The 25910-nt window shown below is 45.4% G+C and overlaps 1 protein-coding gene across 17 annotated transcripts in view; it reads left to right on the top strand.

The window, feature by feature from the left end:
- The window catches only part of cacna1c (calcium channel, voltage-dependent, L type, alpha 1C subunit), a 224077-nt gene that overhangs the window by 33941 nt on the left and 164226 nt on the right, over positions 1 to 25910 (top strand). For all 17 annotated transcript variants that reach the window (XM_035426451.1, XM_035426457.1, XM_035426450.1 and 14 more), the window contains exons 2-3: positions 6939 to 7266; positions 10031 to 10136. In XM_035426451.1, the coding sequence (XP_035282342.1) occupies positions 6939 to 7266; positions 10031 to 10136 (434 nt within the window). The remainder of the gene's footprint in view (positions 1 to 6938; positions 7267 to 10030; positions 10137 to 25910) is intronic.

Here is a 25910-nt window from a genome sequence, read left to right as displayed (position 1 = left end):
GTGTAGTATAAAATGTAGATTTGCAGCATATAGAGGTATCATGTTCAGTGGTAGGCCTCACAGCCTAACATCTGGGTTTAGAAGTCAGCACAGTGGTATTTTTTTCTTTTCTTTTGTGGGGGTGTGGGCAGGGAGGATTATTTTAGGATTAAGTATGCAGTTTTACACCAAGTGTGCTCCCTGCCCCCCCCCCCCCCCCCATCTGAATGTGTTGAAATGACTGGGGCGTGGTGACAGATTTAAGGCTCAGGTACAGATTTGTGAGAATGGGTGAAGATCTTGGATTTATTTTGGATTGTGCTCTGTCTGTGTGAGCGCTGTGTGTATGTGTGTGTATGCGAGTTTGTGTGTGTGTGTGCTTGCGTGTGTAAGCTCAAGGTTATTCTGAGATATTTCAAGTGTTGTATAGTGATGGATGAAAATCATGGACACTATACTGTTCTATATTTTCAAATTTTTCAAGCTACGGTTTGAATTTGCCACCACAAGATAAGTTTTTTGCAGTACAGCAATTACAGTAACTGGATATCTCACCTTTGTCCATCTACAGCCCTCCCTCCAAAGAGAAGAAGGCCACGCATGATTCTGACTGGTGATTGCTGATGTCATGGATGTCGTCCATAGAAAATGGCAGCATATGGGAGAGGGGCTTGCTGTAAGAGAGAGAGGACGAGAGAGAGGGTGAGGCAGTTGAAATGGAGATCAGGTTTTCTCAAACAGGATGAGCGATTAGAGTCAGGAGCTGCTCTGACGTGGGCCTTTTCTTTTGGAGGTTGTGAAATGAGGTCAAGCGTAGGCCTCAGAGGCTGTTCCTTTCGGAGGATGGTGTCGGGGCGAGGAGTGAATTACTGTGTTGATTTTATTTTGGCTTGAGGACGGTGCTTTGTCCTTGTCCGTGGCAGAGCTTTAATAAGAAGCCGGGGGTGGGGATGTTTCTTTACCCGATTCCCCCAAGTCCGTGTTTGTCCATCAACTGTGCCAATCGATTTGTAAAGTTGCCACGACTGCCAGTCTGGGCTAGAAATTACTGAGTGTGTGTTTGTGTGCACATGCGTGTGTGTGAATGAGAGTTTGTGTGTGTGTTTGTGTATGTGCATGTGTGTGTATATGTGTGAGAGTTTGTGTGTGCATACATGTGTGTGTGTATGCGTTTATGTAAAGTGCTTCATTTGTAAATTGCTTGACTAAAAACCAAATTAAATCTCACAGCAATGCATTTTCTCCCAAACAATTTGAGTAATGAATTCAATTAAAGCCAGTTTTACATGTTTAGTGACCATAAAACTCTGAGTGCAGGGGGAAAATTGGCAACACTTTCCTTAAATGTGTTACCCAGAAGTTAAAGACATGATCAGGGCTCAGACGTAAGGGCCCAAAGGGGCAGAATTTGTCAGGGCAGGAGCAGCTTGTCCCTGTTGACAGCCATCTGCCTGCACGCTCCACCCCTTCCTATACTTGGCAAACCTCACCAGGAAGCTGGGTGCTAGATTGTAGTGTAAATGCTGCCATTGACCTCAGCCTCGCGTTTGAGGCTCGGGAGCCTGTGTTTATGAGCGTGTTTTCACTGGAGTGTTTATTAGCTGAAGTGTTCAGACTGGAATTCTTCACAGTTTCTGGTCCTGGCTGTTTTGTTTTTCTGAGACACAAAGCATCCTGAGGGCGTGGAGCGTTTCCAATAACTACTTATGGAATAGGACGGATTCTGCATTGTGGAAAATTCAGTCTGACATTCCGTTAAACTTGCCGTCTTTCCCTTGGCATAGTCCAGTAGAGGATATTTAGCCATAGCCTCAACTTTAGTCGTCTTAATGATGGTGGACTGTGTGTCCAGCATCTGTTCTGAGGCAAATGCGGTGGTATGTCAGAGATCTTCTGTATCACAATAGCAACGCCATCTTAGTTTCATCTTTCCTTTACACATGGCCTTTGGCTAGGATTTTAGGATTCTAGGTTTCTATCCTCAAATGTAATTGTTTGTTTCTTAGCAAACATTTTGGCAAGTTAAATTTAGAGTCTTGTGCGCTGAAAATATTTCAGATTTGGTTCTCTTATATGCGTTATATGCCATGTGAGATGTTTGTTCCAACTGCCATGTTTGTTTGAATCATGCTTGCTGGTTCTTTACAGTACATGCCCATTAGGAACCCATAGTCACTTACACCTCATAACTGGGATATAAAATCATCCATATTTCCTTGAATTGGGAGAGTGGTTACCCGTAATATCCATTTTATCTGTGGCCAAGGCAATTAACCGCCCACTATTGTTTGACTGGTCTCTGTTGTTGAGTGTAGTCAAGCCAAGGTTCATGAACTGTTTCTGGTTCCAAATAAGTTGTCTTACTGCTTTATTTGGTATTTTGAGTGACATACTTAACCTCAGTTACTCTGGCAAGAATGTAAGTGTATATATTAATGTGTTACAGAATGTTTAAGATAGGTGTTAAACTATAGGTGTTGCTCTTTGGAAAAGATTGTTTGCGAAATAAACAGTAATGTTACCAACAAAAACAAAGGCAAACAAGTTATAGGATTCTCTTTCTGTTTGTGGCAAATTCCTTCTATGTAATGCTGTTTCTTTTTCTTTCTCCTGTTGAAGCGCATGCCCGCTTGCTGACTGTGATCACTTATCTTGTGCTTGAGGTGCTACCACACAGGGAAAATCCGCCTCCTCTTCCGATCTTACGTTTCGTTTTTTTTCTCCTACAGATTTTGGGTTATTTGTACTCTGACTGTATGTCACAGATCTATTTTTTATTCTTTCACCCCAGCTATTCTCTCCAGCCCAACCTGTGTACCCACTGGGAACCAGTCACAGATGCTTCCCATGGTTTATTTTTGTTCTTCATAGTTTGTTTCGATTAGCTTGGTTTGCGGGGAATGATCATTTATTTTGCTGCCTTCATCTTAATCAAATGACTGCCCTGCTCAATGTATTTATACAATTATTGTCATTCATAAGTGGCAATAAGCAAATGGTTAAGATATTAAGTAGACGCCCCTGTCAACATTTAGATATTACATATGCTATATTAAATATAGCAGTGGAAATTAATTTTTTTTCCCCCAGCTTCTTTTAATTAATGTGTTGAATTAATGCACATAAGGGCATTACTGCGCAGTGCATTCATAGGAAATTGCCAAATGGTGGTATCTCTGTGTGCCCGCTGTTGACGTGTCACAGCTTGCTGTGTACAGTCTGAATTGTCGAATTGCTGATTATTGTCGTTTCGCTGTGATCTGCCTTTAATTCGTTAGCCGTGCCTCATGGCCTGACATGGCCAAAAGAAGCACGGCGAGGTGAAAATAGCATGTATTTCTCCAGAGGGCATTTGCAATTATATGTGCAAAACAAAGCGAGCAGACATGTAATTCAAAAAAGTAATTTAGAAACTTCGTAGACCAGAACACTATTCAGCATATCTAATTAGAAGAGACACTTTAAAATGCAGCAGTGTTATGGTAATAAAGTGATCCTTTTAGACAATTTATCAATGTGCGCTTTAAAGAATGGCATCATTAATGGACAAAATAAATTTGCCACCAAATAACCTACCTTCAACTCCTTCAACAACTTTAATTATTCCAGTAGAAAATAAGTTGACTTTGATTTTCAGTTAGTCCCAAGGATGGGGATAGATGGTGAAATAAAGGAAAGCAGGAGTGTATCTACCATTAGTTCACAAATGTTTTTTCTTTCTTTTTAATACAAAAAAGGTACCTAGCAAGGGGCTGTACATATGCAATTTCCACCCTCCTCTGGAATGTCTGCAACCACAGCCATGGTCATGCACTAATCTCAGTGCCAGTTTAGGAGACTGCAGGCCAATAGTGCAAATACGTATTTGTTTTGGATTCAAACACTTTTCTGTGCTCTATTGATCTTGCCTGGTGTAATTGAGCCTGCCAATATGACCATAAGGCAGGGTTTGCACTTTTTGAGAGTATTTCATTGGTTCCAATACAACAGAAAAGATCAGTAAAGTGTAGAAAAGTATTTGAATTCAAAACAAATACGTATTTGACCCAGGTCTGCAGCAGACATACACGGTTCTTTTTCAAGACACATGGTGTCACAAGCTGCTTCTTTTCACATTGCAGACTACAGCTAAGCTCGCATGGAGTGGAGATGGAGGAAGACCTTTCATATGAGGCTTTAGCATGCAGTCCACAGGGGCCGATCGACCAGTGAGGGTTGGTAAATAGCTATGAAACGTTGACCCCTCACCCACTGAACCCTCCCATACCCTGGGCGACACAATCAGCAATTGTGCATCACCCTACGGAGTTAGCGTCACAGTTGGCCCTGGCATCACAGCGTGGTGCCTTAACAGAATGAGCCACCCAGCAGCCCTCTTTTTTAGAATAGTCTTGAGGGTGAGGAGGTACAGTATGCAAACAGAACTTCAGTATGTGTTGAAATGAGGTGGGGGTGAGATCATAATTGAATTTTAAACAGATCAGCCTCATTGTACATCCTTGAGTTCAGATTAATTTCCAAAAAGCTCTTATTTAATGGGAAGACGTGTACAGGGAGATTAGAGTGAGGTTTGATGCGTCACCTCTCAACTTTTCTGTGGGAAACTCAAAGGTCAGTCTTAAGACCTGTCTTATTACTCCGTACCAGGGTGGCCAGGTTTAAAGGACCCATGCATTTTCAGCCTCTGTGCCATAGCTGGGAGGAGCAGTCTTCAAGCATAATGACATGACAAAATTATCGTTGGACATTTTTAAGGCCGCCCGCGTTATTGATGGTATGTTGCGACAAGGTCGACATTACTGCTTGAGTGGTGATAATTATCTCACATCTGTCAGCAGCGCTCCCTTCTTCGAGGAGCGAGCGCTCAACAAAGAGATCCACGCAGGGTGCAGGAAGCAAGCAATGGCGCTGTTTAACATGCAACACCAGACCCCACTCCTTACTGTCTGGCTCTGTCTGGCATCATTGGAAAACGCATGCTGCATGCAGGGGTGCTTTCTCTTCTTCTTCCTGCGGTATGAAAATGCGGTTGGTGCATTCGGTGCTCCGTATTGTTACAGTGCAGAGTATGCGGTCTCGCATCGACGGCTCGCCAGTGGAGACTGTGCTGAAACGTTGTGGGAGTCGTTGTCAGGTTCGCAAAAAGTGTGAAGTATGGAGGTGGTTGACTTGAGACTTTAAATACTTGTTTCTGCATATCTGCAAAGTATCTCACTCTGGTCTCTGAAGAGTGGATTAATGACTAACTGAGCAGCATTTAGAAGGAGCCCAAAATCATGTATGGATCAGGAAATATTTGAGCTGTCTTTTCTTCCCTGCAGTGTGGAGATGTCTGTTTGATGAAATTGTTTTGTCCTGCAGGTGCTATACTGCATATGCACCAAGAAGTAAGCATCAACTGTCAGAGAAAAATTGGGATAGACTGGCTTTGTTTTAACCATGCATTGAACACTCTCCCCTGAGAGAGCACAAGAGAGAATGAGAGGGAGCTATTAACTTTAGAAAAGATAGAGAAAAGAATTATGTTTGCCATGCATGTTTACATGAGAACTGGCCTCCCCTAGAAGGTCTCTTGTTTTTGGGTATTAGATTCCTGGAGAAATGTACTGTCAGTTTCAACATGATAGTACCATCCTTATTTAAAATAGGAAAATGAACTTGGTGTTTCTCTAAACAGATCACCATAAAAATGTTTTATATATTCAATAGAAAAAGCAAATGTCTTGGAAATAAGTTATTTTCATTTGTTGAATGGTTTTTATTGACAGAATAAAAATCAATATTCTACTTATTCAGACAAATCATATGTGGCTTGATCCCTTTTGGCAAAGTTGTGCTCTCTGTTAGTAGTTGGCAGTCCTAGCCCAGTCAGAAACACATTTCCCCATTCAAAAGCCGAAATGTAACTTTCTTGACTGTCTGTGACTAGATATTTTGCTGCAAAATCCATTACCTGAATATTCATGTGGCTGAATTGGGTGTGTCCAATCAGATTACAGCACCCTGCCAAGGAAAGGCGTGTTTGTTCCGCAGATGTTTAGCCGCAGAAGCTTGATTCGGTCACAGAGACTACAGGGCAGGGTGTGATGGCAGATGAATGGGGCTGAGAGTTAAATTGAGAGATATGTGATTATCATTTATCCCTCTCTGCGCACCCCAGAGGATGCAGTTAAGTGCTATGAAATGAGTATAAAAGCAAAAAAGGAAAAATGCCAATCAGAATCACAGAGCGTAACATCAATTTGACAGAAGCATTTGCAGATTTTGCCATTTTTGGGTGGGGTGGTGCAGGGGATGGGGGATGGGGGGGGGGGGTGGCCAAGGGAATGTTCTATGGTACTGCAGAAAAGTGTCTTTGTCTTGTAATGAGACTTAAAATCTTTTTTTATCTCTCATGTCGAAAATATTAGCTTGTTTAAGTTACTGTTTGCTTGGGAAGTCTGTTTTTTTTTTTACCCCTTTGGCAAATCTTGAAATGAGTCGAACTGTCTCACCTTTCGTTTTGGCAGTATATTTGTCTTATTTAGCAAAAAAGGTAACATAAATAAGATTATACACCTAAATATAAGACTGAAATACTTGTTGAAATTTTGGTGTTTGCAGTAGCGGTGGGCTAAGAGGGGTTGGGGGGGGGGGTTGTTGTTGTGTAAAAATGTGTGAAAATCCATTAAAAAAATTATTTAAAAGAAAGCGACAGAGATTTTGAAGCACCCTTCCTCTGAGCTGTACATCAATGATTGCCTTTCTAAGCCCAGGACTAATGAGCATTTTCGTTTTCTGTAACTAACTCCTGATTGAAATGTGTGTGTTGCATATGTTCAGATGTGCGATGAACAACTACGTTGATACTGTAATTGGTGCAGTGCATGTGCAGTGTTCTACATGACAGGAGTCAGTGACTGTGGGGAGTCTGACCAGTCTGTTTGCCCCCCCCCTCTGTGCCCCGTCCTGCCCCGCAGGCTCCAACTACTCGAGCCCCTCCCTCCCTCCCCCGCCGGGGCTGAACGACCACGACCATGCGGTGGTGGGGCTGGCGCCGGAGCACATCCCCACGGCGGGGGCGGCGCTCACCTGGCAGGCGGCCATCGACGCGGCGCGGCAGGCCAAGCTGATGGGCAACGCCAGCGCGCCCATCTCCACCGCCAGCTCCACGCAACGCAAGCGGCAGAACTACGGCAAGCCCAAGAAGCAGACCAGCACGGCCACCACCCGGCCGCCCCGCGCCCTGCTCTGCCTAACGCTCAAGAACCCCATCCGCCGGGCCTGCATCAGCATCGTGGAGTGGAAGTATCCTTCTCAGGGGGGTGTGGGGGTCCGGGAATTAGGGAGGGGGGGGGGTACTGGAATTAGCAGGGGTGCTGGGAAACATGAATTGTGGGAGTGCCTTCTTTGGTTGATAGACTGATACTGATTGACAGGGTGCTACAGAAGAGAAAGTATGTGTTGGGTGTTGCTGTGGCTTTGTATAGTCATATTTTCATAACATAATGTTGATTCAATTACTTGGTAAACCACAGCCTTTGGGTACACCGCAGACTCAATTATAAGTGCCAAGGGTTTATTTATAACCGAAAAGGAGAGACAAACAATCAGCAGGGATTGTCATGTCGCTTGTTCTCTTTATCAGAGCCCATATCAAAGGGAATTGCCTCCATTATTGTCTGTTTTGCAATCTGCCTTTTCGATTATGTGCCATGTTCTGCAGGCATGTGTGAGGGACGGTGACAGTGAGAAATATACTGTATGAAGAAACAAATAGGAAGGGTTTGGATATTAGTCAGAGAAAAGAGCGAGTATCCCAGATTAACTGTCCAAAATTAGGCTGTCATCTTCCACACAAAGTCCCCATCTTTAAGGAGTCTGGACACGGAGGTGGAAAGTCCAGGGGTCAGAACGTAAAAGTCCTGCCATGTGTTTCTTTCACCTATGAACTCGGCCAGCCAATTTCACCAATTAGTTCTACCTCCTGGCTGAGGAATTGGGCTAATTAGCAAATCCAGGTGATTGGAACTAAATACTGGGGAGGACTTTTACTTTATGAACCTGGATTTTCCACCTCTGGAGCGCTGAATTTTTAAAAATCTCATTATATTTGCATAGCTACCTTCCAGACTATGTGAATCATTTTAATCTCTGAAAAGGTAATGATCTACTTTACCCTGTCATGGTTGTGCAGTGGCCAGTGTTGAGATGGCCTGTGTTCAGCCATTCTGTTGAAGTGGCTGATGGGTAAGGAGTGTTACGGTTACTGATGCTGAGTCCTGAATCCGCCCTCTGATTTTATTCCTTTGATTGAGCATTTCAGTGTCAGTCAAGTGGTGACATTATTTCCAACATCATTATGTTAAATTAGGAAGGAGTAGAGGGAGGGAGAGAGAGAGAGAAGGAGAGACAGTATGAGGAAAAATACAAATTAGTCTTGATATAAAAGCTAACCTGTGAGGCTTTGCCTGTTGAATATCTCTGAAGCCACGATAAATATGTAAATATTTTGAATGAGGCAAACAGAACACATTTTCCCCGTTTCATTTGGCTGTTCCGTTAAAATATCACAGACAATCTGTAATCAGAGAGCTACCCCTCCCCCAACTCCACAGCATAGTTCAGTCTCCAGAGAGACAAGACCGACATCACAGATCCTCTCTTCTTCCTGTCAGCGTTGCCATGCCAACTAGCCATTTCAACAGGTCATATGGGTCTGCTTGAGTGCTCCATGGCCCTGCCTGGCTTGATTCAGCCTCAGTGCTCTGTCACTGATCAGGAAAAACCCGACATCATCATTGAAACCGCTCAAAATATTGCAGCCTGGGCCTGCTCTAGGACCGGCACAATAATCGGAGCATCTGTTTCTCTCTTGTGAATTGTGCCAAGTGCATTACTGTAAGTAGTGGTCAGTCCCATTTCTTTGAAAGATTTCCCCCCCTTGTAATGCACTGGAAGAAGAAATGGCAGGCCTTCAGCTGGTGTGCCTGTGTGTGATGTCATTGACATAATGAACAAATGATGACTGCGCTGCCACTGCAAAGTACCAGATTTTAAATACTACTTTCTATGCAAGCAGCCCTTGCATGCAGTCATTTTTTGCACATTTTCACATAGTTTAACCCTTCGAATGCCATACACAGTGCTCCATCAGACAGCATTCTGCCCCCCATTTTCCCAGTTACGTGTAAAAACTACACGAAATCCAGCTACTGGTCTCACACTCAGCAGGCCACCCTCAAGGACTTTTTTCCATTTTATTTTTTCTGTGTTGTCACAGAATCGCATTGCTGATTTATAGCTTTGCCTGTGTAACTGCAGAAATATAATTCTTCATGTGATTTTTTCATCAACGGCAAACCACAACAAGCTGGAAACCTAACCAACACAAGCCATTAGTTGCTCAGTCTTATGAAGATTGTATCACAGCGATTGTCTGCAGAATAGTACAAATATTTGCGGGCTCTGAGAGCAACAGGGGTGGCAATGCTGGCTGGTGTTGAGTCATCCAGGACACGAGGTCTGGTAGAACCTGCTGAAAGTCACAAGCTAATACAGTTTCCAGCTGCCATGGCAGACAAATCCACCCGAAAGACGGAAAGAAATAAAGATAAAAGTATCGGTCTTGGCAACAGTCCAGCGGTGACTAATTTTCTGCGTGTGGAGATGGGGCTAGGGGGGCTGACAGAAGCCAGCTTTTTCTCCCTTTTACTCAGCGAAGAGAGACGCTGTTCTCCTCGGTGGAAAAAAGAAAAGTTGTGTAGGGGAGGGCATGGGGGGGTGTGACGGGAAGAGAATTAAGGGGTCAAGATGACGAGGCCAGGCCCCTTCGAGTGCCAGCCCCAAAAAACGCTGTCTTGGATCACCTCCCCGTCTCCTCTTTCCTGTTTCCTGTGGGCCACGCGACCGTCCCGTGCGTCCCACGGACGTATTAGGAGGCGTCCCACGGCCTCCCGCCCCAACCCTTCGAGTAAGCCAGCTGTTTCGTTTCGCAGTTCCAAGTGTGATGTTTTTACTGATTTTGCCTGGACGTGCTCCATCTGTGCTTCCTTGACTCCAGCTCCTCCAGACCCTTTGAAATAATCATTTTGATGACTATTTTTGCTAACTGCGTGGCCTTAGCTGTCTATATCCCCTTCCCTGAGGACGACTCCAACGCCACAAACTCCAATCTGGTAAGTAACACGGGGTTCATTCTGTATCGCTTGATTTGTTTGAGAACTGAAAGCTTTTTTTTTTTTGTTGGGGAGGTGACGGGGGGATGCGGATGGGAGGATGGGGGGGTTGGGGGGGGCATGAAGCCTGGAGGAACGTAGATACCTTATTCCTACCGAAGTATCACATGACTGCAAATGACTGCAAATCTGCATCATTACGGAGTAATTTAAGCTAATGGAAATTTCATTTGTGTTGAAGTGATAGGAAATTTGCCTCAAAGTGATGAATAAACACCATTAGGAACAAATTTATATGCTTTTTTTTGCTGCATTATCCCTCCTTTGAAATATACATGGTGCATCTTGCTGGTGCCAGTGTCTCTAGGAATTGGGGGGTGCATTGTGAAAAAATGAAGGCATGGTAAGAAATATTTATGAAGAATGGTGCCTTCTAAGGCCAAATGAAATGCTTCCTTAAAAGCCAGGAATGTCATTGGCTGCTGTGGGTAGCAACACCCATCTGCTGGACATGAAAGGTTGATCTGGATTTGAATCTTCAGATGTTTTAAATGGACACTTGAAATTTAGCATAAATTTGTTGTTTTCTGGAGAAGCTCACTTTTTCCCGTTAACCTAGACCGTGTGTGTGTGTGTTTGTGTGTGTGTGTGTGTGTGTGCCTCTGTGTCTGCCAGTAGGGATGTGTGTCAAGTTGCTGTTGTCTGTAGATGTTAGAGCTGTGGACATTAATCCAGACAGGCAAGATAAAGCATGTCTGTCAGAACTGTGTAGAACACTCCAACTGCCCCCTCCCCCCCCACTCACTCCAAGCCCCATACCACCCTCTACTCCCTCCTGATCGTTTCCCTCTGTCTGTCACACAGATGGAGCAGCAAGCCGTACTGATAAAACAGAGAGTCTCACTGCGCTCTGGCAAAGCAGGAACACACAGTCCCTCAGCCAGCCTCCTTCTGTCATAATACGCTTTTCTGAAAGGCTTAGGCCTACTAATCGTGGCCGAGTCCTGTGCATACAGCCAGTCCACTGAGCATCCCAGGCTAGATCAATAGAGAGGGAGAACGCTGTTTGTGTGGGTTAAGGGGTTTAAACGGAGAGAACAGTGGTCCCTGTGGCCAATCCAGGCATAGGTCGAGAGAAACTCTGAGATCTCATTGGCCGACTTGGCTGAGCAGGTTAGACTGTGCCTGGCCGCTTAGCTCTTCAGGTCCTCTAAATGCAGAATGGAAGTCTAATGCTGCGCAGCTGGTCCATTTAGAAAAAGACCCAGGGAAACTTTCGCCGAAGCATCGCCTCTGAAGTGAACTCAAAACACCGCTCCCATGGGCCTCAGCGGAATTGTATGTGCTTCTGTGAGACAGAAAATTCCCCAAAATTCGATATTTTTCTCAAAAAAATGATTGAGCTCCCTCCCAACACCTGCAGAACAGTGTGCAATATGAAGAAGGGTACAGGTGAAAGCTTTTAACCCTCAGGAAGCGAGCGATCCGAGGCCCATTCTCAGGGCTGTGGGCTGTGAAGGGGAGAGCTGCGTCACATGACCGCACGGTCAGCCCGCTGGTGCTCACCGGGGGCTGGAGGGAAACAGCGCAGAGCCAATGAAAAACTCAAGGTTGATTTTTTTTGTTTCCTGCAGCAAAAATGGGGAAAAGATTTGATTGGAACATACGCTGTCAGGTGACTGGGGTGGACACACATCCTCATGGGACGTAACTCCATTAAATAATTTTTGGGTGCTAACTTTAGATACCGTTATGTGTAGAGTGATCTATATGTGTGTCTACAGAGGAAAGATTATGGGGGACTACTTTTTACCCAGGAAGCATTTCACCTCCCAACTTATATTTTTAATATGCACAGTTCATGTTGCTGTTTTTACGGAAAACACCAGCATTCTCTGGAAAAAAAAAAAGGAAATATAATCGCCATAGCTGCAGAGTGTTTATTGTTCATTTATTCTTTGGCTATCAGGGTTTGAGATCAGCGTGAGAGGAGATACGAGTTCCGCACCACTGCACTCTTGTAGACACATCCATCAGCAGTGCGAGGCTAATTTTACGATGCCTTTTTTGAAGTATGAACCATCAAATGCCTGTGTAAGAATAATATTTTTATCTGCTGAATTGGCAGTGATGTCTTCAGAGACATATTAAGCAGCTTTAATGTTAAACTGAACGTTGCCATTTGCATTGATTCTGGTAGTACAGTGCAGCACAGACACCTCTCGTGTGGAGCTGTGGATAAAAAAAGTTTGGTCTTCCTTCTTTATGAAGGATGGGAAGAAAGTGGTACATTCCAGAACTCTATAGGCCACCCTTCCAACCTTGGCCATGCCCCGTGGGACTAGAAGGCATCGCAGCCCTGGAGGATGAACCTTGTGGGCAGTCCATGTGGCAGTGGGAGCTGCCAAAGAGCTGGCTGGCACACACCCAGCCATCGGATCCATATCCTTGCACTATGAGCCAGATAATGAGAGAGCGCATAGAAGTGTGGCCACGTGCCAGTGTGTGTGTGTGTGGGCACGTGGTGCGTGTTTGTGTTTTTGTGTTTGCGGGATGTTCCTAAAACATTCTCAAACTCGCTAAACTCTAATTTTCCTGAAGACCCGTATACTAGACATCATTACATAGCACAATAACCTTCTAGTGAAGGGCTGTTACATCATCCTATTTAAGCGACGTACAGTACGCCATTGTGCTGAAAAAGAAATCATGTTAAAGAGGCGGAAAATAAGGAAAGCGCTGCACTCCTGAATCTCTCGCCGGCGAAGGGAAAGTGTGCACTCTAGCCGTGCCGACAGTGCTGTTAAGTGACTCATCTCCCCACTTGTTTTGATCACAGTGCAGTTAGAATACTATCATCCCGGCGAACGAGGACCCTGCTGAATCCGGCTCAGTGGAGAGACGTCTGAGAGGGGAAGGGCCGGATTGCTGTGTCATGTTTGTGTTTGCGTTGCGCGATCCGTGCGCAGGTCAGGGGTGGCCCTCTTAAGTAATATGTGCCTCGCGGAGAGGGTGCTGCCGGGTAATGGAATGACATCATGCCCGTCTCCAATAGTTCTTTCCTCAGGCCTGTTCTTTTCTGGACGGAACTGGGGACCCCCCTCTCCCATCTGTTCCTCTGCACCCTGGCCTAAGCAGCTACAAGCCAATGTGCTTTCAATTTAAACTTAAAAGACACAGCTGTGTCAAATTTAGTTAAAGCCTTTGAAAATAGAGAGGATGTGTGATGACTAAAGGCTTTCTCGTCCTGACGCTTGTTAATGACTCTTAGAAACATGTCTCATGTCCCACCACTACTGAGAGGGAAGGACCCGGACATGGGGGGAGGGGTATTTTACCCCAGACAGGTCCTCTGTGTTCAGTCCTGATAATAGAGGTCATTCATCTCATTTAATTCACAAGTTTGAATTTGTTAGTTTTCTTCACATTTTGTGCTTAGTTCTGTGAGGAGTATTTTGTCTCATCAATTTGGTTTTTCTAGAGTTTAGTGATTGGTGGTTCTGTGAGACCCCTCAATTATCTCTGTGTCAGGTGGAAAGCCACGGCGTGCATTATGTTGGTCAGTTGGGAGGCATGACCAACACAGCTTTACTGAACACTGACTCTCAGTGGCCACTGTGGAATTCTCCATCTCGTTACCATGTGCACCGCAGTCTCAATGACGTGGAGAAGGAGGTACGCAGTGTGCAGGGGTTGTCATGGATATGGAAGCCTGGCGATGGCTGCACATCCTCACCAGCAGTACGGCCACACCGGTAACGGACCGTGACGGAAACCGAACCTGGTAGGGTTCCCTCTCGGTGAGGATCATCGGCTGCGTACTCGGCCCCGCTCATTCAGACGAGAGACAAAGAGCGGCGTTCAGATGTTAAGTGCCATTCAGAGGGAGCGAACTCAGATTAGCAGGAGAAGAGCCGCGTAAATGAATGTTTTAAATCCGTGGCCAAGGTTGAAAATCTCGCAGTTAAAGTAGCTGAGAGGCAAGAATGCATGCATGTGCCCACACACACACACACACACACACACACACACCAACACTAATGTGCACACACGAACACAACATACACGCACACAGTGCACATGCGCAAGCATGCACGTGCACATGCACGCACGCACACCCACGTGCATATATCACATTAAATATCATTTATAAGCAGAAAGATACAGATGCATAAAGATGATAATAACAATGCGAAAAAATACATTTATATTAAAATACCACAGTACAATAAAATACGCCTTTTAGAGGGTAATTAACTAGCAATTCAAAGTAAATATCTAAATCCAAATATCCCATTGTATAAATTGTGGTAGTAGTGGCTAGAACAGAACAATGAGGCAGCCATTATGTGGTAATGAACCCGACCCTTATTTTGATTATTAGCCAATTGCATCTGATTCTTTTCTTATTTGATTTCTGTTAATGTGGGCATTATCTTTATGTGCTTCATGTGAAACAATTCTGTAATTAACCCATCTATTACAAAAAAGCAACAAGTTTTAATTTAGACTGATCGCTTTGTTAATATCTGAATTATTAAATGTAACCCAATCCTTTCTGTGAAGACTACAATGAATTGATGAGTGCACAAGGGTATTGTACTGTTAGAACATTAGACACAATTACCTGAGAAGGAATCAGCTCCTGACATGTGATCCTTATTTAAACTGGTAGGCTGTTTAGTCAGGAAAAGCAATCGAGCACAGCCTCAGGACAGTTATCGGATGAAATGTTAGCACTCTTCCTCACCTGTTCCTTGCTCATGGCTTGTTATCAGAAGCCCAAGACCCTCTCAGCCGTATTACGGCAGGAAACCGGGAAGGGCGTGAAATGGCCGCTTGTCGCCGGCAGCGTTTAGGTTGGTAGTACCTCGCCCAGAGGGCCCGGTTTGAGTGAAAATTCCACCCAGCTGCTACTTCACCTACTGACCAGCAGTCCCTAATCCAACCTGCCCCTGGACTCTTCCTGATGAATGGATGAAAAGGTTAAGCTGTATCCCCCAGGATATAGCAAATAAGTGAAATCCATTGATTAAGTCAATCAATCAGTCAATCATAATAGGTAGTGGAAGTAGCCTTCATGAAAATAAAAAGCAGGGGTTCTGTTGTTGGATCCAAACCTGTTCTGAGTAATGCTCTCTTCTGTCTTTTCTAGTAAGAGGTTGTTTTGTCATAGACAAGTGACAGGTGCTTTATTCGTGGTGGTTGGGAATGGAAGATGAATTGGGGGTAGAGTGCATTTTAAAATGAGCGAAACATGAGTTCTTGCGACGCCATGACGCTAAATGAATCTCTGGTTAGGAGGTAATTTCCCAACTCACTCATTTCTGTCATTCCAAAAAATATGGCACATCAATTTTCCCTTGTAGGCTGTCAGCAGATACCACTGATAATGTTAGAAAGGGTTCCCTGCCAAAAAAAAAAACGAAAAATGTTTCTCAGACAATGAGGCAGACATGGGGGGAAGGGGGGGGGTGTTGTGCGGTGTAATGAAAAAGCTGTTGTTTGACCGGATCGAATATCAGCCATCTACAGGGAGATTAAAGATCTTCATTACCAACCCACAACCTGCCAATTAAACCATCTAGTCTTTCCAAGGTTCACCGTGGTCCTGTTTGAGTGGGGGTGAACTTTTTTGGGCGCTAGTCTTTGGCCTATTTATAGGCCTGAGAACAACGCATGGCATCCCTTTGTGTTCCATTAAGAAAAAAGTGAAGGATGTACGGACAGTGGATGAAAGTAAGACAGGGCGAAAAAGGCAGAGAGAAGAGGAGCGGCCTGGTTCCCTCTTCCCCTGGTCACAGAACAGGGACAGGCCTGCTGTGACAAAGCAGTTCTCCTAGACCGATTTATGCCCCCCCCCCCCACTCCCATCCCTACTAGGCCTGAGAGCTCCATAAAATAAAATAATGCACTCCTGTAAAAAATGTCAGCTGACTGCATGGAACAGCATTCATTATTCAGTGAACCCCCCCCCCCCCCCCCCACTCACCCGCCTTTTGCCCTCCTTATTTTTTTCGCCTTTTTTAAAAGCATGATTTCGGTTATAAAGGAATTGTATTTCTAGCACCAACTCAATACACCAATACACACAACACAAATTTCTCTCTCTTGTACCTCACTCACGCTCTCTTACTATATGTCATTTGACTGAATAATTTCCAGCATAGAAGCTATGACTCACACTAAACTCTGTGCTGCTGTGATTCTAATATGTGCTCTGTATTGAAATGGCTGACCGGTTCTTTTTGAGTGTGGGAATTCCGGGCTTTATTTAAATTTGACATGCATGCGACTATTACTGTGATTTTTTATTTATTTTTGTTAAATAATCGTCAAAATGGAATATGTTGTGGATATTGGCTGTAACTGATAGCTTGCAGTGCACTGAACAGTGGGGGGTCATTTTTTGGAACAGTTTACATGTGACGGTCCTTCAGTGAAGAAACCAAAACTATGTTATTTTTAGCAACCTGTGAGAAAGTAATTCGTGACTGGCAGATTCCATAACTGCCCGTGGCCAACACTGAGTGCTTATTATCAGAATAATGCATGGGCAGACCAGAAAACTAAATCTGTTTTGTAAAATTGTTTAAACTCTGATCCATGAAAAGAAATTCCAAATCAATTATATTTCAGGTGATTATGGTGGAAAGGAGTGTTCTTGTAAACAAATATTAACAGATTGTGTCCTATTAGTACTATCAGATTAGATTAGATTTAATTCCCCTTCACTGATGTTGCAGAATCAGTGGTGATGCTGAGCTGAGCGCTTTTTTTTTTTTTTTCATACAAAAGACCATTATGATGTCGCCCATTCCCAGCTAATTGGTGCGTCTGTAATTGGAAACGCGAAAGCTTTCAAGTCGTCCACCACTGCATCCTGGCCCTCAGATGTGCTTGTTATTCTGCAGCAGACCTTTAGATTTCAATCCATTTACAAAAAAAAAAAAGATAATTTAACAGTTAATTTGAGGGAAACTGACTTGGGCAAAAAGCATGAACGGAGATTTCACTTCTGGTTGGTTGAGCACAATTCTTGTGCAAGCACCTGTATTTAACTCTTTAGTAATTCAATTTTTCAGTGGTACATACGCCTGTTTTTTTTTTTCTCTCTCAACAAAATAGGAGGTATTCCCGCTTTCATTAGTTTCCCCGAAGGCATTTCTCAGGTATAGTCGAGGTTTCATCTCTGCCGATAGTTCTGTCAGCAAGATATCACATTTAATTAGCATATACCCCAGTGTTGTATTAGCCCTGGGTTCTTATGAAACTTCACCTGCTGTACTGGTGATGTTGAATGCTTCTGTACCAGTCCACTCATGGGAAAGTAAGTAGTCCTTGCTTACACACACACACACACACACACACACACACGGCGGTCAGTTTGTTGATTATGTGGCGGGTCAGAGATTCAGAGATTAGCTGAAACATTAATACTTCGTAGGCTTAAGGCTGTGCATCTGTGAGTGTTTGTGTGTGTGTGTGTGTGTGTGTGAGAGAGAGAGAGAGCGAGAGAGAGAGGGGGGGAGAGAGAGAAACCCAGCTAGTACAGAGAAGGGTTCTCAGCAGTCAAACTAATCACAGAGGCACGTTTACAAACAGGGAATTTTAAAAAGCAACGCTAAAATCCTTTACGTGCAGCAGTAAGACCCTGGATCACCCCGAGTGTGTTCCAAGATGGTGGTTTTCCTGGCGCATGGCATGGCGAGGTTCGTTTGCTGTGCCGAGCTTGCGGCTTCGCTCGGCCACTCCTCCTCTTCCTCCTCCGGAGCTGTGTGAGAACGCAAACGTGCGGGTGGCATTGACGCGCTGTTAACTGGCAGCGTGGGCGGGCGGAGCTGGTTCTCGGTTCTGACCCGTCTTTGACACAGTGTAATTTTAGATCCCAGGGAACAGTGCAACAGCACGTCATGCGTCTCCTGTTTAAACAGGGCATTTATTCTCATGGAGAGATGAAGTATAAAATAAGAGAGTGGAGAGGGAGAGGGAAAAGTTCACTGCTCAGATAGCCAAGAGAATGTTCAGAAACAGAGCTGCGGAGGGAGGGGGGATAGAGAGTGAAAGAAAGAGAAAGACAAAGAGAGAGAGAGGGTTGACGCTAATGTAATCTATGTATTTACTGCTTTGGCAACGCATGCTCTCTTGTTATGCAAATAATGCTGATTTAAATTTTAATTAGTGAGGAAAGAGAGAAAACAGGTCTAGGAAATCAAGGATATGGCTGGACCTAACACACGTGATCCGGCCGACCAATGGTGTAACTTCATAACTCGGCCGACCAGTGGTGTAACTTCATCACTCAGTCACTCAGTCAGTCACAGACATTCGCGTTCGTAGGGCTGGCCCCGCTGTTGCGGTCCAGCCAAAAAGGGAGAGGGGGAAGAGGTTTTACCTGTCAGAAGGCTCCTGTAGGGCTGAAATTGTAAGTGTAGGTGACGCTGTCGGAGTGTCCCCAACTGCGTGCTGTGTCATCTTCACCCTGGGCTGCAGGCCCCCAGGAGAGTGCGGGGGGGGGGGGGGGGGGGGGGCAAAAAAAGAGGCCGCGTCTTCTCCAGACCAACCGCAGGGAGGAGAGGAGGTATTTATACACTGCTACACTGCTAAAAATGTTCCTTCCCAGCATTAGAATGACCCAAATAGTACGTCAGTGTGCAGGCCTTAGATATGCCGGCCCTCCCTGTCTTTTATTCGGCATTCTTTCATGAAACACTCGGTTATCTTCCCCCTATCTGTGCCCCATACTTTTGGATTTTAGGGGAAATCCTTGAAAACCTTTGTGGGGAACAGTTGACCAAGCGCAACTCTGTTGAGCATTCCTAGGTGAAAACTAGTAATTAGCATGACGATCCCCAGAAGTGAAATGGAGGGGTAAATATTTCCAGTGTTATGCTACAAATTGGCACTGGGAGCAATAGTTATAAAAAGGGGACGGAGGGGTGGGGGGGTTGGAAGGAGAATGGGGGAGGGCTTTTTTTCGTCCACCCAGGCGATGGACTGTTGCTGTCGGCCCACAGCTTTCACCCCTATTAAAGGGGGTCAATTTGCCGTTTGGTTTCGGGGATAATCGCAGGCGCCGCGACCTCATATTTGGCAGCGTGGCAAAAGGTGCCGCCTGTCGAAGGCAGAGGGTCGCACGCCAGGCGCTGAATACACCTAGGAAGATTATCGGAACGGAGGGGAAATGAGAGAGGAGGGAGGGAGGTGAGAGGGCTCTACACACCCAGCATTAGAGGACTAAGTGTAATGCATGCAGAGATATGCACAGAGAGGAAGGCAGAATTAATCGAGACGCGCTCGCCGGATGCGCTGCTTTCGCCCGACCGTCACGCCAGTGTGTTTTTACATTTGTGCGTTGGGGGCCCGAGGGCTTGAATTGAAACCCCCCCCCCCCCCCCGCCCCAGACTTAAATAAGCGGCTTTTGGCAGCGTGAAATTAGTGGTGCGGCTCGCTACAGGAAGTGGACTCCGGCCTCCCGCCCCCCCCCCCCCGGCTGGTGTCTCCCCCCGTGAGGGAAAGCAGACGCGCTGACACGCAGCTGTGTGGCTCCAGCTCTCTCCTCCAGTCTTCCCCTCCCTGTCTCAGGGTTTGCTGCTCCTTTACCTCCCTGCCGGCGCTGACGCTCCGAGCGCGCGGGCTCCCGCCGCCCCTCTCTCCTTCGCCGGGCCGGCCCTGGCCGCGCGCGGGCTCCCGCCGCCCCTCTCTCCTTCGCCGGGCCGACCCTGGCTGCGCGCGGGCTCCCGCCGCCCCTCTCTCCTTCGCCGGGCCGACCCTGGCCGCGCGCGGGCTCGCGGAAGGAGCTGTTAGCGCTGATGCCCGCGTCACGCTCGGCTGCGCGGTGCTCGTACAGCACATTGCTCTCAGGTTGCGCTCAGCAGACAATTTCTCCTCCGCCTTATCGCCGCTCTGCGGAATAATAGATTCAAGCGCGGTGTGTGTGTGTGTGTGTGTGTGAGAGCCTGCTTATGCGAGCGCGGATATGCACGCTGTTTTTTTGTATTGCGGCAGTGTCTGGCTCCGGTTTTCTATTTATTTTATTGTGGCGTTATCTATGTAGTGCCAGTTAATCTGTGTTAACGCTGTCTGCGTCGTGTTAACCAGGGTACTGTGTTATCTTGTCGTGCTTTTTCTGGGTGGTGTTGTCTGACTGTGTTATCTTTGTACAGGGTTATCTTTGTGCTTTATTGTCTCTTTATTGCGATTTGTTGTGTTTTAGCTGTGTTGTGCTGGACTGTGACTGTGTTTAGCTGTGTATGTGCTCTGTGTTATCCTTGGGCCGTGTTATCTCTGTGTGGCTCTGATAACAGTGGCTGTCCTGGCTGTGATCAGGATTTGTGTTTTTCACATGCAGTAAAGACTGGTGTAGTAAAAGGAAGCAGGTCGTGGCACATGGGAGAGCTTGAATTGACTTGCTTCCCGGGCAAAGAGTTAACCTTTGCGATTCTGGGAGTCTGACAGCCTTTCCCGTATACACCGGGGGTGGAAGTAGAATTGCTGAAAGAAGAAAAAAAAAAAACATCAAAAAAAGATGTTGACAGGCTGCGCTTCACCTCAGCCAAGCGGACCCGCCATCCCGTCCGGCCGAGCCACCGCTGCCTGTTCTGCTGCTGCCAGGAAATTTCCACAGTGTCAGATGATGTCATTTTCAAAGAGGGAGAAAATTCTCCGCTCCCTCTCTCTCTCTCTCTCCTCTGCCTGCAGCTAAGGGGGCGGGGACAGAATCCTGAGCCTCGCAGCTCCTCTACGACACATCTGACATAATTCCGCAGCGCTGACACGTAACTCCTGCACCGATCCTGTTCGCCCGGTGCAGACAGGCAGGACAGCATCGCAGGCATTCACAGATCCCATGCCCTTTTCATGCAGATATAGATTTGAGAAGCCTGCCCTGTAGGAGATGTGGGCATCTTCCACGTGCCACTCTTCTTGAAATCCTTGTGGGCTTGATCTTGTCTCTCAAATCTGGGAGGACTTCTAGAATATCGCGTCTGTTCCCTTTGCCACCAAAGCAGTCATAGCAGGTGTTTGTATTGGCGAACGTCTAAACCAGTTGTTGTTGCACAGGGATGTTGTTGGGTTTTTTGGGGGGATAGTAAGTTGCCTTGGCAGCTGTGTCTTTGGCTTACTTTCACGGATATTAAATGGTCCGAGCGAAACCCTGGCGGGCTCCTGCCTCGTCAACGTCGCCCTCTCTGCTGTGTAGCTCGCTCTGACTCAGAGAGGAAAGGATCTGGGCGAACGCCGTCAAGTGGCTCAGATTCGCAGATTTTAAAATGAAGGGAAACAGTCAGAACCGTGCTCTCTTGCTCTCTCAATGAACGTGAGCTGCCTGCTTGAGCCCCGCTTGTCTCCATTGTTGTGCAACAGTGCATTTGCGGGTAATTGCAATTCGTTGGTGGCGCTATAAATCGATGACAAATTGAAGCAGTCATCTTCTGTGTTTGGGACTAATTTCAGATTCTCTGCACATGCGTCTGAGCTGATGTGTGTGAAATCATTTCGGTGTGAGCACGCAGACATTGTTAATGGGTGGATATACCAGCTATCATATCAGATAATAATGAGGATTTACATCAGATTTATATTTTATGAGTTTCATTTGTATGAGAAACTGACAGTACTTGGGGTGTTTGATGTTTAATTTATAAAAATATATACATAACTATAACTGTACATAAAAAAAGAGTTTCATAAAACATTGTTCAACATGTATCTTCATCAAGACTAATATTTACATATATATATATATATGCATAAATATATATTAATATATATGCAAGTGCTTAATTAGCTGTTTGAACTTTAGTTTAAAACTTCCGTATGAACATAAGGTTTTTATTGTCTGGCAAAATTTGGGCTTGGTTTTGTAAACTAATGTCTGAAACTGCATGACTCAGTTGCTTAAGACACATTCATCAGTTGAATTTCATTTAGTCGTCGGCTTTTTCTTCAGAAAGCTTCGTGCTTCAGTGTTTCCTAAACGGCAGGGTATTAGCTACATGGTGCTAGCTGTCATCGTCTCACACCTGTATTTCACATGGAATTGAATAAAATTAGAAATTGTTATCATTTAGCCGTTATTATTTACTTGTTATTGCTTAAACATTTAGACGCATTAGGAATGCTTGTCTCATTCGAATAAAAGTCCTAATTTACAGTTAATTCACGGAAAGCATTGAACTGTCGCGACAGATTTCAGTCTCCGTTGTCTGTGTGAATCCTGAATGCTGAGCAATTATTTGTTAAAGTGTGGACCCGAATGCCTATTTGGACTGCGTGTGAGAACAACATGTATAATGGCCCTGTGTGGCTTTTATGACCCCCCCCCCCCCCCCCCTTAGCGCTGACCTGCCTGGCTCATGATGAGCAGTAAAGAGCAGAGCCGTGGCGGCAGCCTCCTCCTCTGTGCTTCACAAACACTGCGCAACGGCCGCTGCCGCTATGGCAACCGCGGACAAGCGCTCATCCTGTGACTGAAACAAGTTGAACTATGAGTCCGGCCTGTGTCAAAGCTGGCGTGTGTGTGTTTGCGTGTGAGAGAGAGAGAGAGAGAGTGAGAGACTTGCATGTTGTACGCGGGAGTGTTTTTGCGTGTGCATCTATGTTCACACATGCTCTTACAATAATAAATAGTGTAATTTTTTCACTAACAAACGAAACAACTTGCTCTGTTTTGTGATTATATACTGTTAATACAACGTGATATTGAAGTTGGCTTGGCCAAGATAAATGCACTGAAATTTACTAAATACAGTGTCCCATGGGAGAAAGGTGTCTAAAATTTCTTCACAGGAGGCAAACTTTGACTGTTTGTGGAGTGGTTAACCCAGATTAATGCGGTTTCTCCCTTCTGTTGTCACGTTTTTCCAATATTAATCTCTTACTTATTTCCTAAAATAAAAAGAGCCTTTGTAATTGACGCCTTTAGAAGATATCTTTGTTTCTTTGTGATAATATGTGACATTCGAAAATGTGCTCAAATTCCCAACGAAGGTGCGTCGTATCCAGAAATAGCGCTTCCTTTTTACATGAAGCTCCTTCGTGATGCTCTTCGTCTTCTGTGGAAGTCTGCCAAAAAACCCGATTTAAGTTTTAATGCAAGGCATGAGTATGTTAAAGTGCATTAATATTTTATGATGAACATGTCTTCTCACTTCATATTGGAGTGGGGGGGGGGAGGGGGGAGGGGTTGAGGTGACGCAGTGAAGGAAGTGCAGAGGCAGAATGTACGCATCATCAAAGGGCCTGTTACCATGGAAACAGATGAGCCTGCTCCTGGGGTCCGCGTGTGTGACGCGAAGGAGGAGCAGGAGGGCGACATGTTGATGCTAATGGTAGGGGACCGAGAGGAAAGGGGGCAGTCACCTGCCTGGATAAAGGGGCTGTATCAGCAGGTGGGGTGGGGGAGGCCCTGCTGATTTTAGACCCCCCTCCCATCCTGTAGTCTTCCATTAACCACATTAGTTCCTGCATGAGTTCTGGATTGGCTCTTAATGGCTGCTTAGTGGCTGTTACACATTTTTGCCATGGGAGAACAGGAAGACAAAGGGCAGTTTGTGTGAATTCAATGTGTCCAATGCTGTTGTCTAGCGATGAAGCTAGACCGAAGCCTTTCTGTGGTTAAAAGCCATTATGTTCTATTGAAACAGCTGACCCCATGCTACTACCTACAAGGAATAGTGACTGGAAGCTGGTGGCTCAACCAGAAAGGAACACTGTGTGATTTGTCTCCCTGGCGATTAATATTGTCTGGCTGAACATTACCTAGTCCTGCGTGAGCAGGTTTGTGTTTTTCTCAAACCTTCTCAAAGTTTTGCCTCCCCTCCCTCTAGTTACAATGAGAGCAAGCCCTGCTCTGAATTTTCTTTTTTATTTTTTTTGTCAGAGGAAACATCAGAGCATGTCTTTGCTTAGCAATAGTGAAGTGGAGCATAATTAGCAGGTGTAATGGTGCTGGCACTTGACTTGATAAAGGAGCCCTCTAATACAGGTGGCTTCCAGTTCATAGAGCTCTTATTCTCCCCAGCTGCTGACTTCAGCTGGGTAAAGACTTCACCTCCTTAATACCGAGGGATGAGTGCTATGGGTTTGAACAGAGCAGAAACCCTGATATGCCATTCGTATAAGGGCTGGGTCTTGCTGCTAATGAATGTAACTGTGATACCGAGTCCTTATTCTGGAATGATGACGTGGTTCTTAAGCTTTGGTTTCTAGGTGTGCCCTATGTTTGTACAGTCCATCTGTGCAAAACAACACACCGGCTTTACCAGTGTGATGCACAGCTGTGCAACCAATCTAACGTTTATGATATATTTACATTTTTTTATTTATGCTAAAGGCACTTTTAATGTGCACTTAACACTACATTTTACACTCACTTGTTAGATAATGGGATGCGATGTATTAAATTGTGCTTTCATATGATTTTATTTTATTTCAATATACAGACATGTCTCACAGACATATAGTAATGTGAATCTGATTTTAGATCCGAAAGTTGTGTCTCTGTTATTAAAGTCTGTGTATTTCATTTGTGACAACCAAGATATAAGGATATGACTTTCTCAATGCTGACTCCAACTCTTAGTAACGATAAGACATATGAGCCACTTATTCAGACAGGGACAGACATTTAAAATAATTGTGAATTCTGTGTATGGTAATACATTTTGTCAGTTGGGGAAAACTGGGTACATTGTGAAGCTGTGTATGTTCATTTTTCACTGTCATACTCGGCTATAGGATAGTCTTTAACAGAATATTGTCTTTGGCAGATTTTGCTAGTAGATTGTGTTTGCAATGGCAGGCGTGTGCATTAGTTGTATGGATGAATTTTGTTGTGACTGATTTCTGTGCTGGTCCAGCACTGAACATCAATTGCTCTGTGTTTGCTTTGGTTTGAGTGACGCTGAATGAATATACAGAAGGGTCTGCAGTGTCTTGAGCTGAGTGGAAGCCAGGTAAAAGCAAAAAGCTCATTTTACCCGATCAGCTGTTCTTTTCCACTCAGTAACAGGTCTGCTGTACATTCACTCGGTCACTAAACCTGCTCAATAGTCACCATGTCATCAAATCTTCTTCACATTGGCACTGTCACCAGATTTGCTCTAGTCACCCTGTCATCAAATTGGCTCTACAGTCACTCTGTCACTAAATCTGCTCTGCAGTCACCCTATCACCACATCTGCTCTACATTTCACCCTGTCATCAAATCTACTGTACAGCCAGCCTTTCACTGAATCAGCTGTAATCTTTTTCCTGTACAAAGACTCACAAAGCCCCCCCACCTTCCTCCGGTCAATGTTAAGGAACGCCCCTTGTCCTGGTGCGCAGGCTGCTAGGTGCACAGTGGTGCTCGGCCTGTGTGCATTGTGTGCATGTGATGAGGGCCGTGGTAGCGTTAGCAGCGCGCATTGTGCCGTGTTAGCCTGCTTTGATCACTCCCAGGCTCGCGGAGTGCCAGGCGCTCTCCCTGGGAGTGTGCATGTGCGAGTGCAGTCACAGCCTCCCGCTGAGATCTGAGCTGAGGGGCGCTCACGTGCCTGCCTGCCTTCCCGTGTGCGCTCGCGTACGTGTGCACGTGTGCGTGCATGTGTGTGTGTGTGTGCGCGTGTCTGTACGTGTTTGTGCGCCTGTGTGTCTGTACATGTGTAGGTGTCTAATACGAGGCGACAGCAACATGTCTTTGTACTCCGTAATGTGGAAAAGCGCATTCTCTGGTGGTAGAAACACTGTTAGGCTCTTTGATATCATGCGAAGGTGTTCTGTGTTCC

Source organism: Anguilla anguilla, chromosome 7, assembly GCF_013347855.1.
Source record: "Anguilla anguilla isolate fAngAng1 chromosome 7, fAngAng1.pri, whole genome shotgun sequence".
Classification (NCBI taxonomy): Eukaryota; Metazoa; Chordata; class Actinopteri; order Anguilliformes; family Anguillidae; genus Anguilla; species Anguilla anguilla.
This window is presented reverse-complemented; position numbering and strand designations above follow the sequence as displayed.